At 57.2% G+C, this 15,793-nt stretch overlaps 1 protein-coding gene across 1 annotated transcript in view; it reads right to left on the bottom strand.

Annotated features, from left to right (window-relative positions):
- Positions 1-15,793, bottom strand: part of TNRC18 (trinucleotide repeat containing 18) — a 74,453-nt gene that overhangs the window by 33,776 nt on the left and 24,884 nt on the right. Inside the window, 7 exon segments of the mRNA XM_019637505.1 lie at positions 4,413-5,405; positions 6,563-6,995; positions 8,324-8,514; positions 9,099-9,245; positions 9,508-9,713; positions 10,001-10,103; positions 14,940-15,793. The exon segment at positions 14,940-15,793 is cut by the window's right edge and continues 86 nt beyond it. Coding sequence (XP_019493050.1) covers positions 4,413-5,405; positions 6,563-6,995; positions 8,324-8,514; positions 9,099-9,245; positions 9,508-9,713; positions 10,001-10,103; positions 14,940-15,793 — 2,927 coding nt within the window.

Below are 15,793 nucleotides of genomic sequence, written 5' to 3' on the forward strand. Positions count from 1 at the left end.
AAAAAAAAAAAAAAAAACACAAACCAATCCCCTCCCTGGAGATGCCACTGCTGATGGTTTCTGGTAGATGGTTCCAGAAACGTTCATGCACATTCAAACATACATAACAGACGTGGGCATCTTTTATAAATATAAAAATGCCACCAATCAATACATAATGTAGCACGCTTTGCTTTTTCCTACTTAACATCCTTCCATGTTAGCACCTAACAAAGATCTATATTCTTACGACTAGCTTGAATCTTACATACACACCACTTCTGGAGGTCAAAAATACTAAAATGTCAGCAATTTATGTGGCCACAGTTAATAGCAACAGTCTGAAAGTCTCTTGCACTGATGAGCTTTAATTTATCTACATAATCTCCACTGGTGACATGTTTGTGTCTTTTTTGTAGTGGCCAGATAAGCACACAGCAAGGATGTGTGTGTGAAGAAAATTCCTACCCGTGAGATTAACATGATCAAGGTGTGTGCGTTGATCTCTGGTAAATATTCCAACGGCCCTTCGGAAAGGAGCGGCAACTCACAATCTCAGCAGCGGCACACGGAGCCAGTTTCCCCCCAGTCTCTCTACCAAATTAACATGAGTTTTTAATCTTTTTATTGATGTTTTCTCCATGATCTAATATATGCTCAATCTTCGTGAATGTTCCACGTGTGCTTGAGGAAAAAGGTGTTCCTGCCGTGAAACCGACATTAGTCGCACAGGTCAGGACTTCCCAGCCTTGGCGCTTTTCCCATTTTGGGCGGCTGGTTCTGTGTGTGGGGGTGGCTGTCCTAGGCATGTTGTAGGATGTTTAGCACATCTTTGCCTTTACCCACTAGATGTCAGTAGTACTCCCTACAAGCTGTGGCACCAGAAATGTCACTGCCAGTTGGGGAATCACTGGCTTTGCTCTTCTCTGTCCTGAGGGAAACTGAGGCCACAAAGTGGTGAACCCCGACCGTTCCCAGAGGAAGTATTACACTGAAGCACTTGCCCAGCCTGAGGTGACGCCTGCACACCATCCTGTCCCCGTCAAGGTCCTCATAAGAGTCTTCAAGGTTGGTACAGAGGAGGGGACACCAAGGTGCAGCTTGGTTACCTCCTTTACCCTCCAAGAAACCAGTCTTGCTGGGGCTCTCAGAACTGACAGCCCAGGGCAGCCTGAATGACTTTGGCTCCAGCAGCTATGGGTTGAACTGTGTCCCCCCAAATCCACACTTTGAAGTCTAAACCCCAGTACCTCAAAATGCAGCCTTATTTGGAGATGATCTTGAAAGAGGTGATAACATTAAAGTGAAGTCATTGGGGTGGCCCTAATGCAATATAACTTCATCCTTTTAAGAGGTTAAGACACAGACACACACGGAGGAACGACCATGTGAAGACACAGGGAGAAGATAGCCGTCTACACACCAAGGAGGAAACAGGGCTGTGTGCACCTGGATCTCACACTTCCAGCCTCCAGGACTGTGAGGAGGTATATTTGTGTTATTTAAGCCGCCCCGTGTGTGGCGTCTGTCACGGCAGCCCTTGTTGACTAACGCCACCCTGTGGCTTCACCAAGGCAGAGGTGGCCTGGGATCAGAAGCCAGATCTGCACCAGAACCCACAGGACCAGGTGTCAGTCACAGGGGGAGGAAGGCAGGCAGGCCAGCGCGCCAGGCCGCCGGGTTCACTCACATGTGGCAGCCGCACGGAGGCGGCGGCCGAAAGCAGAAGGGCTGGCGGCTCCAGGAAGTGGCATGGGCCGTGGGAAAAGCTCGGGGGCCCAGGAGCCTGGGACCCGCTCTGCATCGCCAGGGGAAACTGCAGGGGACTAAGAGAGGAGGGCCACAGGGACCCCAGCTCCCCTCACCCTGTCTCCAAGTACAACTCCGCCCCCAGCGCCAGAGCCCGAGATCCAGCATCCAGCGCTGGGCCACTTCCCCCCCCCCCTCCCCGACTGCGGAGTGCTACGGGCACCTCAGTGTCAGTGTCAAACCAACTGCTGATCTTCCCCCAAGACCTGCTCCCCCCACCACTTTCCCAGCTCAGAAACTGGCAAAAGGACTCTCAGGCAGCTCAGGCCAAACCCTTGGAATGGTCCCGTCACGCCCACATCCGGCCTGTCAGCAAAGCCTGCTGACTCCCTGGTAACTTCCCCCAGAGCCCATCTGCTCCTCCCCTCTGCACCCCACCACTGAGGGCCTGGGAGGAGACCGGAGCCTCCCTCGGGTCTCCTTTCCTCCTCCGTCAGCTTTCCACACAGCCCCACAACGACCCTGCTTACATCTGATCCTACCACTCCAGCTCAAAACCATCTTCCAACGGCTCTCCATTTCACTCAGACGTAAAAGACCCCCGGAGCTGCTCCAGCCTTATCCCGCCGGCCTCCTCACCACCACTGTCCCCCTCCCGCGCCACATCAGCCCCTGGCCCCTTTGCCCTTGCTCTTGTTCCAAAGTAATACACACCCTCACCTCAGGGCCTTTGCACTTGCTGTTCCTTTAGCCTGGAAGGGTTTTCCCCAGAAGAGCCTTCCTTGGGACCCCTTATGAAGAGGGGCTTCCCAGTTATCCCCTATGAGACCACCCTTCCCAGCGTTTCCACCCACTGCCTGTCACCACCTGACAGTGCTGAGGGCTGCACTGAACAGCCTACACGTAGACGGCCTGTTAACTGCTGGGCCCCAGCAGATGAATCCGTGCTGTGAACACAGTAGGCATTTAATAAGTATTTGTTGAATGAGGGTATGTAGGGCCCCCAAACAGAAATGAGGCAGGAGTGCGAGAAGGAGCAAAGGTGGGCAGCAGCCAAATTGGGTGACCCATGCTCAGCCTCTTCCCAGATGCCCCTGGTCCTCTGAGGTCCCCCCCCCCCGAAAATCCCCTCTTGGTAGATCAAGAGGGTTTTCATTTTCCCCTGAAGAAAATATTTTTTTTTATACCAAACTATATATGTAAATGAAAGAAAAGAAGCAATAAACTTAGAACAACAAAACAGACGCCTGCAAAGGAGGGCAGGGCGGGCGGTGGCAGCGTTACTTGTCCAAGCTTTCTGGGGGGCCGTTTGACCATAACATGAAAAGGCTTGCAAATGTGGCCTTTTGACTCAGCAATTCTACCCCTGGGACTATATCCCCAGGAAAATCAGAGGTAGGGGCAAAGATTTCTCTTCAAGGGTAATCATCACATTATTTACAACAGCAAAAAAAAGAGAGAAAAAGAAACACAGGCAAACTAAAATGCCTGACAATCTCAGATTGGGTCATCAAAGTTTGGGGCCTCCACTGGGCAGAAAACTGGGTAGGCCCTAAAATAATATTTTTTAAAAACACAAACGTTTTAAATCTAAAACACTTACAATGTTTTAAGAAAATCTGCAAAGTGTTTAGTAAAGAATACACTAAGTGAAAAGGGCAGGTTATAGAACAGTTTACAAAATAGTCTTAATTTTAGAAATGTGTGTGGCAACAGTTCTAGAGGAAACACACAGAAACACTGGCAGCAGTGCTGTTATGAGCTCCTCAGAAGCCTGCAGGGCCCTCCTCCTGGTGCTCTGGGCCACATGGGATGTGAGGCTACACCTGGCCCACAGCTCCTTCACGCATTTCTTGGAGCACCCCTATTTTCTATGTTGAACATCAGGGATTTTGTGCCCGGCCCAGATTTCACTGGCCCTCCGCTTAAGACTGCCCATTTCCTTCGGAGGCCCACTGTCCCCTACACTCCAGAGGTGACAGCCCATCAAGGGTGGTACATGATCGGCCTGGTCCATCCCATCTTCTGGGATTTGCTTGTGCAAAAAGCATGAACCCCAGAGAGCCAATGAAGATGAAACGTACCATCTTTGCCAGAGTTCCCTGGAAGTTGGCTGAGCTAAGCAGGCCCATGGGCCTGCGAAAAGTACTGGGGATCCCTCCCTCTCCCCGCCCCCATGAGAACAGTGGACCTGCCTTGAATGAGGCCAACAGAGAGAAAAGTTGAGCAAGGGGAGAGTGAGGGATCAGGAAGAGGGTGGGGAAGGAACACAACTCCTAATGACTTGGTTTTGGCGCCTGGGTTAAGCCATACCTGAAATAATCACCTAATTACTACTGTACTTTGGTTCCGCAAGCCAATAAGTTTCCTGCCTTTTTCTAAGCCAGTTAAAATCAGAGTTTCCGTCTCTTGCAACCCAAAGAATCCTGCTAATACAAAATTCACCACTGACAAAACGAGGAGAAATTTCACCACTAAGAAACCCCATAGATCAGCTGCACATGTGAATGTCCGTAACATAGTCAACGGGTCACGACGGTAAGTTTCATGTTATGTGTATGTTACGACAATTCTTAAAAAGTGAATATGAATTAGACATATCCTGGAGGTTTACGAAATTTTTAAATCTTATAAAAATTTTGTCAAAACCAAACCCATAGAAAGGCACCGCCCGCATGGCTCACCTCCCAGCTCCTGGCGCCTCTTCTCCAGCTCCAGCTCTGCGATCTCACTCAGCAGGGTGATGCCGTGCAGGAAGCTCTGCTCCAGCACCAGGTTCTGAGCGGCCTCCAGCTTCTCCAGGGCCTGGGCGCCGGCGCCCGGGGAGGGCAGGGGCCTGGCCTGGGGCAGCTCTGCGGCGGCCACCAGGGCGTTCATGCCAGCCAGCGGGTCCTCTAGGCCAGGCAGGAACTGGTCGGAGCCCTCCTCTTCCAGGAAGCAGGCGCTGCCCAGCACAGGTGCGGCCTCCTGGGCCTCTGGACTCAGGCACTCTCCCTCCCTGGCCGGCACCTCACAGTCTACCGATTCCAGGCTGGGCTCGCTCGGGGCCGCTTGGGCCAGGACTTCCTCGGGCACCGCCTCCGCCACGGGCATGGCCACAGCCACGTCCACAGGCACCTCCACAGGCTCCTCCTTAGCCTCGACCAGTGTCTCAGGGGTCAGCCGCCCCCCCAGATCCGACGCGGTCGCGCAGGATGCTGTCCGGCCCGGAGATTCAACCCCTGCTTCAGTTCCCTCGGCAAAGTCTGGGCACCCGGAGGTCTCCACCACACCCTGCGCACTGGCGCCCAGCACCTGGGCCTCCAGCAGGCCACCTCCGCAGCCACCCGCGGGGCTCGGGGCCGCCATGGCTTCCTCGGGACGCAGTGCCAGCGGTGGCTCAAGGGAGGGCAGTTCCTGGGGGCCTTCGTCCATGTCCTCCACCTCTGCCTTCACCTCCCGCTCCACGAGGGGCTCTGAGTCCGGGCCCTCCCGCAGCGGCTCAGGGATCTTAGAGGGGGACAAGCGGATGGGCTTGTCTTCGGGCGAGAGCACCAGGCGCTCAGGCCCATCAGCTGGGAGCGGCACATCGGGGGCCAGGCCATCGGCGTCAGCGGCCGCTGTGGGCTGCAGCAGGAACGGGTAAGGCCTCCCGTAGTGTGGTGGCAGGGCTTGAAACGGGTACCTGGGCGGGACATCTGCCAAGGACATTGAAAGTCAGCGGGGCCTCTTCTCCTGCCATGTCTGACACCCATGTCCCCATCAACACCCACCCACCAGCCAGGCAGAGACCCATAGCCCCCTCTCTGCTCACTGGGATCTCTTCCAGGCAGCATCAGAAGAACCCCAGGGCCACCATCCTGTCCCCAGGGGTCTTCAGACTCAAAGGCAGAAACCACAGTTGGCACTTTCTCTAGCCCCTCCCCCCTTAGTAGCCGGTACAAGGCTGGACTAAAGTCAAATGCTTATTTAATAAGTCCCGAAATAGTCCCCACCCAGCCGGTGCTGTCTCTGGCCTCCATTTCCCAAGAATCACCCGCCCCACCCAATTAAAGCTGAGTTGGGGCATCCAAGTTGTGAAAAAAATGATAGTAATTAATACAGGGCTGCCCCCCACTTTTTCACTCCCAACTCACTCCTGCCCCCAAGTGAAACCTCCCTGAGAGCAGGATGGTGTATGCCTGAATCTGTGCAGTGTTCCCAAGGCCAGCCCACAGCTGGGCAAGTGGCAGGTGCTTAACAGGAACCCAACCAGGGGGACACAGATGCACGGATCAGCCCCTGGGGCCAGGCATGTGCTCAGACATTAGCATGGCATCAAATCTCCCCAGAGAGGGGCAGCCACTTGCCCAAAATCACACAGCATTCTGGTGGCAGAATCTGAATTCAAACTCAAGTGGTCCCACGTGCACTCTACCACCACTAACCAGGGAGGAGGAACACAAGCCTCAGGCCCCTTCCAGGCCACCTGCTGCACGTCTCCACTGACACAGGACAGGGGGTGGGGATACAGCCCAGAATGTGTGTCCCTGTACTGTTATCAACATGACAACTTAGCACCTACTATGTACCAGGCACGGCGCTGAGCGTCCTACGGGTCTTTACTTTGCTCAATGCTCAGAACGAGTCCTTCTAAAGTAGGTTCTAGTGTGCCCATTTCCCCTGACACTACCACTGAGGAGGAGCTGGAGAGAGACTGTCCTACTGTGTGCTGCTCATGTGTTCAGTGGGCCCGGTACACTGTAGGTGCTCAGCAGACAGAAGGAATTAAGGGATGAATTGAATGAACGAATGACTAAATGAACACATGGGGGAAAGTTTTCTCGGCAGCATGCAGCCGCCTACATGTTCCTACCTGAGAACAAGGCCTGGAAGGGGCTGGGGGCTTCCTTCTCCAGCTCCAAGTCCTTCTTCTCCACAACATTCTCAGGCGCCTCCTCCTTGCGGGTGATGCCAGGTGTGGGCGGCGGGGAGGCAGGCGGTGGGCTGGTGGGGTGGGAGCTGGGCGTGGCAGGGTAGGCATAGGTGGGTGGCGGCTTGGTCACATCCTCCAGCTTCTGGATGACCTTAGCCTTCAGGGCAGCCACAGGGGAAGCTCGGGGAGACGGCGGTGGGCTCATGGCCTTGCCATAGGTGCCTGCGGGGCCAGCAGCCAGGCCGGGGGGCTTCCGAGGCAGCAGCCCAGGGCCCGCAGCAGCCAGGCTGGCCTTGCCCGTGGCCTCCAGGCTCCGCTTGTTCACTTTCTCCTCCATCTCCGCCCGATGCTCCTGGGCCTTCAGCCGCTCCTGCTGAGGAGGGGGCCAGCAGGCAGGGTCAGCTTGGCAGGACCCATCACCCAGCACCTGCCCTGTCCCCAAGGACCACCCTCCACCCCACCCACAGAGAACCTCAGACAGGGTCCAAGGTACCGACTACCCACTCCCCCAGCCTGAGACGGACATTCCATCACAGCACACGTGTAACAAACACAGCATTCCTTGTAGAACCCCAGCAGATGGAGCTGCGGGGACCTCTAGTCCAGACCCGGGCCCCACTGGGACCCTCAAAGTCAGGGCGAGGGGGGCCAGGACAGAGGCGTGAGGGTCCTGAAGATGAAGGAGCCACCCTGCTCCCGGCACTTTCATGGCATTAGGATAGCTACCTGCACGGAGAACTCACTACCTGTCTTATCACATTCGGGTCTCAAAACACCTCAAGGCAGGCAGGGGGAGTCTTCCTGTCTTCGCTGACTTCTCAGGACGGGAGGGAGCTGACCCAAGACAGCCAGTGCTTGTGGGGGGCCAGGGAGTCCACACGCAAAACACACTTTGGAGAAGTGCTCCCAGCACCAGCCACTCATAATTATTCAATCTCGTTGAACAACCCGATAACTCAGGGATTACTAGCATCTCCCTTTTCCAGAGGAGGAAACTTGAAGCACAGAGAGATGAAGTCACTTCCCCAAGGGCACACAGCCAGGTATAACAGAGCTAAGGTTCAAACCCAGGGCACTATTTGCTGCATGTGCCAGCTGTGCCAACTCCTCCTGAGTGGCTGCTGCACCAGGGAGGGGGGACAAGGCCGAGCAGAGGACAGATGTCCTGGAATGCCTTCAAGGAGATAGGAGGGAGGTGGCCTTTGTGGCATCCACCCACACGGAGGGACTCCTCACGTCTCCTGCCCTATGGGATCAGGCAACATGGGTGTCAGGCCAGCCCCAGCCTGAGAGGAGAGCCCAGGGCCACAAGTGTGCAGCTGGGCCAGGCTGGGCACAGGACACAGCGGGAGCTCCCTGGGATCCCTTCATTGTCCCATCCAAACTTCCCCAGTTTACAAGGCTGCCTCTCTTGACCTCAGTTTCCCCACTACTCCCTGTGCCAAGCTCTGTCCACCTCTGAGCCTTGCTCACACTGTCCCCTCTAGCTGGAGGGCTCCTCCACGATTGACTCCTTTGGGTCTCTGAGTAGATGTCACCTCCTCTAGGAGGCTTTCCCAGACCTCTAGTCTCTCTCATCTTTTCTCCCTCACACTCCATAACTGTTTGCAGTTTCTGCTGGTGGGCCTGTGTGCCTTGCCATCGATAGAAGGGGTCTCACTGTCCCCCTCACCTGCCCCGTGACTGCCCCACCCAACTCACCACCAGCTGGGCACTCCTCTGCAGCTCCAGGGCCTGGGCCGCCTGCTGCTGCAGGTACAAAAACTCCTGCTGTCGCAGGAAGTGCTGCTGGGAGAAGAGCTGCAGCTGCTGGGCATGGTGCAGGGAGCTGCGGCCTGGTGGGTACAGGGCAGGCCAGAGGGGCGGCACCGCGGCCCGCTCCATCAATTCCGCTGGGGGAGAGACAGACAGTAAGGCTGCACTCGTCGCCTGACACTCCACCCCCCTCCCCACTGTACAGATGGGAACGCTGAGGCCGGAGAAAGGGCATCCACACGGGGCGGAGCTGGGCTTGGCTGGACTCCCGGATGCTCCTCCCCCTTGCCGCCGGCAGCCACATCCCAGGCCCGGGTAGCACAGGCCCTGTCTACATCCCACCTGGGACGTCCCCAAGACCTCACAGCTGTAGTGTGCCGACGCAGGGTTCCCAGCTCCTGTCCCCACTGCACCCAATGGTCTGCAAAGTAGATTCCTGAGGGATGGGGGGGTGCCAACACAGGGGGTCCACGCCTCACCCAGGCAGCCCTACTTTGGTTCTCTGCATGGTTTCTGGGTAGGAGCTTATCACAACAAGGACCCCTGTGGCTTCATCACACATGGAAACCACGCACGGACATGAGAACATCCTCTCTAAGCCCCAGCCATCCATTCTACTGAGTGGACCACCCCTCCCCGCCCCCTCCAGCAAGAGGCCCTTGGCATTTAGGACAGACTCGCTGGGCAAGGCCACTGACCCCACCACATGGCCGCCACTTACCAAAGTGAGGCAGATGATCGCTGGGAATGACCACCAGCTGGCCTGACTGGGGGTCCCTGACAAACTGGTAGGCTGATGGCAGGGAGCCCCCCAGGCTAGGCGGGAAGGCGGGCGCCATGCCCTGGTGCAGAGAGGGGGGACCCAAGCCTACAAGAGATCCAGGCCCAAGTCAGTGCTGGGGACCCCAGACCCAGCCCCTAATCTGCCCGCTCCCCAGCCCCCCATATCTCCCGGGACTTCCGTTCAGGAAGCCACGGGGTAAGGGCTGGCTGACTCCACCCACAGTCCTACCCTACCTTCAGCCAGCCACCACAGCTGGGCTCCAGCAAGGATCACGTGGGGCCTATTGTATCCCCTCACACCACTCCACCCCTCCCACCAAATAAGGGAGAAATAGTCCCATACTCACCGTAGGGGTGTCCGGCAAGCCACATGGACGTGCTACCTGAGCGGGGCAGCCAGGGGTGAGTGGCCAGGTGGGCCGCGGGGTCCGCAGACCAGCGACCTGAGCCTGCCAGCGCTGGGCCCCCAGTCACCATGAGATTGGGGTTTAGGCCGTTAGCAGCACAGCTGGTGGGGTGTAGGCGGGCCAGGTCGGCCAGCTCCTTACTTTCTCTGGAAGGGAACAGAGGTGTCAGCGATAGCCTGGATGGCCCCAGGGGCACTGCCCCGAGGAACCAGTAGACAACCAGGCCGCTGTCAGAGTACAGAGGCATGTGCTCAGGTCTTCCCCAAGAGAGAGGCTGTGGGTCCCCTGGCCCAGGATCAGGGTCCTGGGCTGGGGCAGCTCCCGCTGTCAGCACCATGGGCCCCACGGTCAAGGGGCCATGCCCACCTAGAGTCACCCCAGGAGCCGACCGGGGATGCCCCCAGACTCCCCAGGCCCCCGCTGCTCCCCTCACCTGAGCAGCTTCTCTTGGTCCCGGTCCAGCCTTGCCCCTAGCAGCCGCTCCTCCCGGTGCCGGCCCCGCTCGTCCCCACAGTCCTCATCTGCCCGGCCGTGCCCTGTGGGGAGTGGGCAGTGAGCCCCAGTCTAGGTAACCGCCCACCCCCTGCAACCCCTCCATGTCTACGCAGGTCCCTCCCCCTGGAAGGCCTGCCCGCCCAGTGCACCTACACCTCCAAATGCCACCAGGCGCCTTCTGTGCCAGGAAGCCTCCCTCCATCGCCCCCAGAGAGCCTCTATGGAAGTCACACAGGTGACTGGCCGTCATAGTAAAACATCCGAAAACTGACTGCAGAATAAATAACGACATGAGGCTGCACGGTATTCACTAACTCTTCTACTACTTTAATGCCATCAAGGCAGGTCCTGGGAGTGCGAGGAAACCGCCACCCAAAAGGGGACCGCCGGCCAGCACAGCCAGACCCAGGTCACGACTATTAGCCACCACACTGAGGGCCCGCCACGTTGCAGACATGTGGCTAATCTTTTCAAAATCAAGGCAGAGAGGTAAAACTGGAGGACACTGTCCACATGGGTGAGTGGAAGACGGGAGCTGCCACCCAGCAGCCCGTCCCTGCCCTGGTGCCCAGCAGGTGCCTCCCCACCCGTGGCTGGTCCAGCTGTACCTTCTGTGAACTGCCCGCCCTCCCACAGCAAAGAAGGCGGGTCCCCAAGTCCAGCCAGGCACACAGGGAAGAGTGCAAGGGGCGGGAGCCTCTGGAGGGTCCCCACCATCCATCCTCCCCACCTGCCACCTCTGCCAGCCCCTGCCCCAGCCCCCTCATCCTGGTGTTCTCTACACCGGGAGGCAGCAATTGGTGCACATGTCAGAGCCCCAGGCAGGCCAGGGCACGGGAGGCAGCGGCCACTGGCGGCAGAGGCTACGCAGTGAGCAGCTGAGACTTGTTTTAAGGGAGAAATCTGCGGAGGCTGAACTAACGACTTCTCTCAGGGTCGGCCCTCCCGGGGCTGGTGTCCTCCCACCAGGGGTGGCTGAGGGTGGTAGTTGGGCGCTAGTCCAGGACCCCACCGAGAGGGCACACCCATCTGTGCTTGGGGACCCTGTGAACCTCGGGCAGCTCTGGCCCCCAGACCCAGCGTCTCTGGCGATACGATCAGGGAATGAGGCCGCCCAGCCCCCCGGCTCACAGACATCACCACTCCGGTGGAGGCAAGTTTCCGGGCCCCTCGCCAGGATCCAGCAGCAATCCCAAATTCGTGACCCTCATGGGCAGGGATCCCATTTGCAATGCTGCCATCAGTCGTCTCCCCCTCGCTTCTCCCTTCCTGCGCCCACAAAACCAGGAGCTACCAAAGAATAGAGCCCTCGGGAGAGGCTTCAGGAAGGTGGGAACCCGCCAGCCCCAGAGCAAAGGAGAGGAGCCAGGAGAGGGCACCACAACGTGCCTAGGGGACCACACACGCAAGGGGACAGCCAGGCAGCCTAGCATGGGGAGGGGGCGTGTCCCCAGGCAGCTGGACACCTTGGGGGGGGGGGCCTGGGAGGCTGCCCTGAATGTTCTGGTAGTTCTGGGGAGTTCCCAGCCCAGGCCAACCGGGAAGTGCACTGCAAGTTTAAGCAGAGAAAAGCCAGCAAGTTGGGGCAGGAGTAAGGGCAGGCAAGGGAGGCCGTCTGTCCTGTCTTCTCAACTTCTTGACTTGCCCCCGGGGGACACAGAGGTGCATCCCTGACCACCTGCTAAGTCATTTCACGCAGACCTCGGTTAGCAAAGGCACTGAGCAGACACTCCACCTATGCCAGCACGAAGTCACCCCACTGTTCCCAGCACATGGCGGGCAGGCGAGGAAGCAAAGGGGAAAGGCTGACAGTGGGTGGGAAGGCAGTGCCACCCAGTTTGGGGCGAGACCCAGCCAGGGTTTCCTTGGCTGCCTACATCATTGTGGTTCCCAAGCTCCTAGTCTGTGAAGCTGGGAGTCACAGATGCGCCTTCCCAGGGCTGCTGGAAGGACATGGTGACTGGTTCTATGTAAAGACAGAGCATTCTTACAGGGGTAACGACAGACACCCTACGGGGCGGCCTGCACTTATCTGCTGGGCACGGGGCAGTGTTGTTTGGGGCTCACAGGTGTACATAACACCCATCCTTAGTCCATCTCAGGGTCCAAGACCCCCCTGAAGCCAGGCCAGACCTGTGTGAGCACTCAGGGACATTTCTCTAGAAGGATCTAGGGCTCCCAGACATTGTCAGAAGCTTTAAGACCCTAATGCCCTGAATGTGAGCAGAGAAAAGGCAGGCCTGTTCATGAAATACCTACTATGTATCTGTCAGCCCCCCTGGCATCAAGCAAGGAGGCGGCCCTCACTACTGTCACGTGGAAAATATGGAAACTGGGGCCCAGAGGGCACAGGCCTTGTCTTAGTCAAGGTCACGCAGCTGCAAGAGGCAGAGCCTGGATTTGAACCCACCGACAGGCAGAGGGCTCACACCACAAAGTGGGAGACAGAGATGAGACCGGGAAACTGGGGGTCGATGACCACTTGGCTGGGGTACCCCCAACTCCTCCCCTCCCTCAAAAGTGCCCAGATTGGGGAGAAACCACCACTTCTTATGAAAATTTTGTTTTAAGGAGAGGAACAATCCAGCCACCTTCTTTTCAACTGTCAGTAGCAACAGCAAAAGGCAGCTTCAGACTAATCCTTGAAGGTCTTATTCCAAACCTGTTACATCCCCCAGTTCCCCCACACTCTCCCTGTCACATACACACTACCTGTCACATTTATACACACATTCTCTCACACACACACACTCACAACCCCATGAACACAGGTCCCTTGGGCACAGACAGGTACTCTGGGCTCCAGTTTGAGCTCTGGGGACTGTGAGCCCCCAACAGGGGAGCCAAACTGTGTCACATGAGCATTCTTTAAGGGAAAGGACCCAGAAAGATCTTTTGCCTCCCAGAGGAGTCCACAGCCCCAAACCTCTGATCCTAGTGGGTCCACCCCACTATCAAGCTGACCACCCTCAAGCCAAGAGCTATTGCCCACTCCTTCAATCCCAGACTAAGGCAGGACCTGGTGCAAGCCCCCCAGGGTAAGGCCATGGGCTCCCCTGGCTGGGGGAGAGAGGCTCCACAGGGAACAATGGGCTCAGTCAGTCATTCAACAAACATTCCCTAAGCATCACTCACTCTGAGCCATCTAGGCTGGACGACAATCCTCTGCAGCCACCATGTGCGTGCAGGTGGGTGGGGCCAGTGTGAGGCCCAGGTGGTCTGGGCCTTACCAGGCTCATCTGAGAGAGCAGGACTGCGACAGCAGGACCAGGAGGAAGCTGTGACAGGACACAGCAGTGGTCGCTCACCACGGACCAAGGATGAAGCCCAGGAGTCAATTAGGGTGGGCACAGTGGGGGCCAGGTCAAGGGAGGGGCAGGGACCCAGAGACGTGCATCTAAGATGCCCACGTAGTCTACAGGAGTCACATCTGGGAGGTGCAGGGAGGCGGCCCTATGGGTGCCACGGACAGGAGCCACAGATGTGGGCCTGAGCTCACAGCTGGTGAGTACAGGGAATGAACTAGGGCTGGAGATAGAAGCGCAGGGAAGAAACTGAGGCCGACTGTTGAAAAGACATGAGCGAGGAGCAGCGGGACACAGTTTTCTGAGGCCCTTACCCAGCCTGCCAACCCCACCCCACAGCACCCGAATCACAGTCCAGGGCAGGGTGGTGGGGTAGCCTCAGTGCCCGACCTGCAGGCGGGCCCCTGGCTCAACAGTGGGCTCTCTTCTGGGCAGGCCAAGTCCGAGGTCCCAATAAAAATGCCACAAATATCAACTCTCCAAAATCCCAGGAAGGGTTCCAACAGCAAACTATGCAAGGGACAAAAGGAAACGCAAACAATTCGCCAAGTTCTGGAAAAACATTCAACTCCACTAGTAATTAAAAGAAACGCACCAGTCTTCTCTATCAAACTTAGCAGCAGTTTTGTTTTTTTTTAAATGATATTAAAACACAATTCTGAGGCGTTTAAAATGAACTCATACACTGTAACAGGCATATAAATATAAAACCCCTAACTACCGAAGAAGTCGCTAAGGTAGTGACTTCAAGACTCATAAGAATGCCAGGACCCGAATTTCCATCTGTCACACTCAGTCAGTCATTCATTCACTCACTTATCAAACTCCTACTATGTGCCAGGCCCCATGCTAGGTACTGGGGACACTGAACTAGGTAAGGCATGGTTACCTCCCATGGACTTCGAACTGAAGGCTTAAAGCTAGTCTACTACTAGGAACATATTCTTAGAAGATGACTCAAAATACCACAAAGGCGCAAGGCACAAAACTATTCAATGCAACGTTCTATACACAGAAAACATCAGAGAGGGAAAACTGAAATGCCCACGACGGGAAGGGCTAGCTGAACTATAGTGTGCGCTCTCAATGGAATATGAAAGGCCAATAAAAAATGAAAGCTATAAAAAGTTTGCAATAGTGAGAGGCGACAACCCACACCCGTAAAATGGGAAAAACGCAGGGGCCCAAGACCCAACGTGCGCTAGGACCTCTGCAGGTAGAAGCAAATGGCACAGGAAAACGAACCCAGGTAAGATCTGCAAGTGTTCACAGGGTGTTGGAAAATACAGCGGTCCTTTTTCCTTTCTCCAGCTGCATCTTACACATCTTTCTATGTGTATGATGGAAAAAGCAATAAACTTTAAATAGTAGTTGCATAGTAGTTGCAGCCCTGAGATAAACGATAAATGGTGCCAGGGAGGCAGGGGAGAATAGGCAGTGCGAGGAGGCTAGTAGGGGACAGGTAAAAAAAAAACAAAAAAACAAACAAACAAACAAAAAAAAAAAACGGCCAAGCAAAGGTGGGAGGGGCAGAAACAGGGAGAAAAGGTGAGGGTGCGACCCAGGACCCACCTTTGACGTTGCTCAGCGACAGGGAGCGCTCCTGGTCTGTCAGTCCAGACCCCAGCCGGCTGCTGCCGCCACTGTCCTTCTGCCGGGCCACGGCAACCGCAATGCCCACAGGCGGGTGCCGCACCTCTGCTTCACCCTGGGCACCGGAGCCCTCCCGCCCAAAGGCCTTGGCACTTTCAGGCCTCTCCGGGTCTCGCTTCAGCTGCCTGCCCCCAGCTGGGGCAGGGCCCCCAGGGTGTGGGAGGCGGGCCTGGGCACGCGGGGCGCCTGTGGCAGGCTCAGGTTTCATGGTGCCCAGGCCCCCAAAGGGGCTCTTCTTGCCGCAGCCTCCAGGGCGCACGGCCACAGCCTCGCGGGCAAAGCTGCCGCTGTACTTGATGAGGCTCTGCATGGCCGAAGCCTCTCCGGGCCCGTGGGCCGCAGCATGCAGGTCGGCTCCGGGCCTGGCACAGGTGGCTGCGGCGCGGGGCAGCGCGCCCCCGGGGTCCAGGTAGGCCTTCTTAGAGGCTGTGGCAGCCGCCTCCTCCTCGGCGCGGCTGGCATGGTGGTGCTGAGCCGCCAGCACCGCCATCTGCGTGGTAGCGAAGTTGCCCAGTTCGAAAGGTTTCCACTTGTGCTCAGGGCCGGCGGGCGGGGGCGGCCGCGCAGGCTCCAGGCCGAAGAGCTTGGCGGCCTGCTGGGAGGCGGCGGGCCCGCGGGGAGCGCGCTCGCAAGGCCGAGGGTCCGCCTCGGGCTTGAGCAGCTCCTTGGCGGGGAGGTAGGCCCGGGGGTCCGGGGAGGCGCGCGTGGTCCTCGCCGGCGGGGCCTCGGCGGGCGGCGGACGCTTGAGCGAGCGGATCACGGAGTTCTTCTCG

The sequence above is a fragment of the Hipposideros armiger genome, unplaced genomic scaffold, assembly GCF_001890085.2.
Source record: "Hipposideros armiger isolate ML-2016 unplaced genomic scaffold, ASM189008v1 scaffold_33, whole genome shotgun sequence".
Lineage (NCBI taxonomy): Eukaryota > Metazoa > Chordata > Mammalia > Chiroptera > Hipposideridae > Hipposideros > Hipposideros armiger.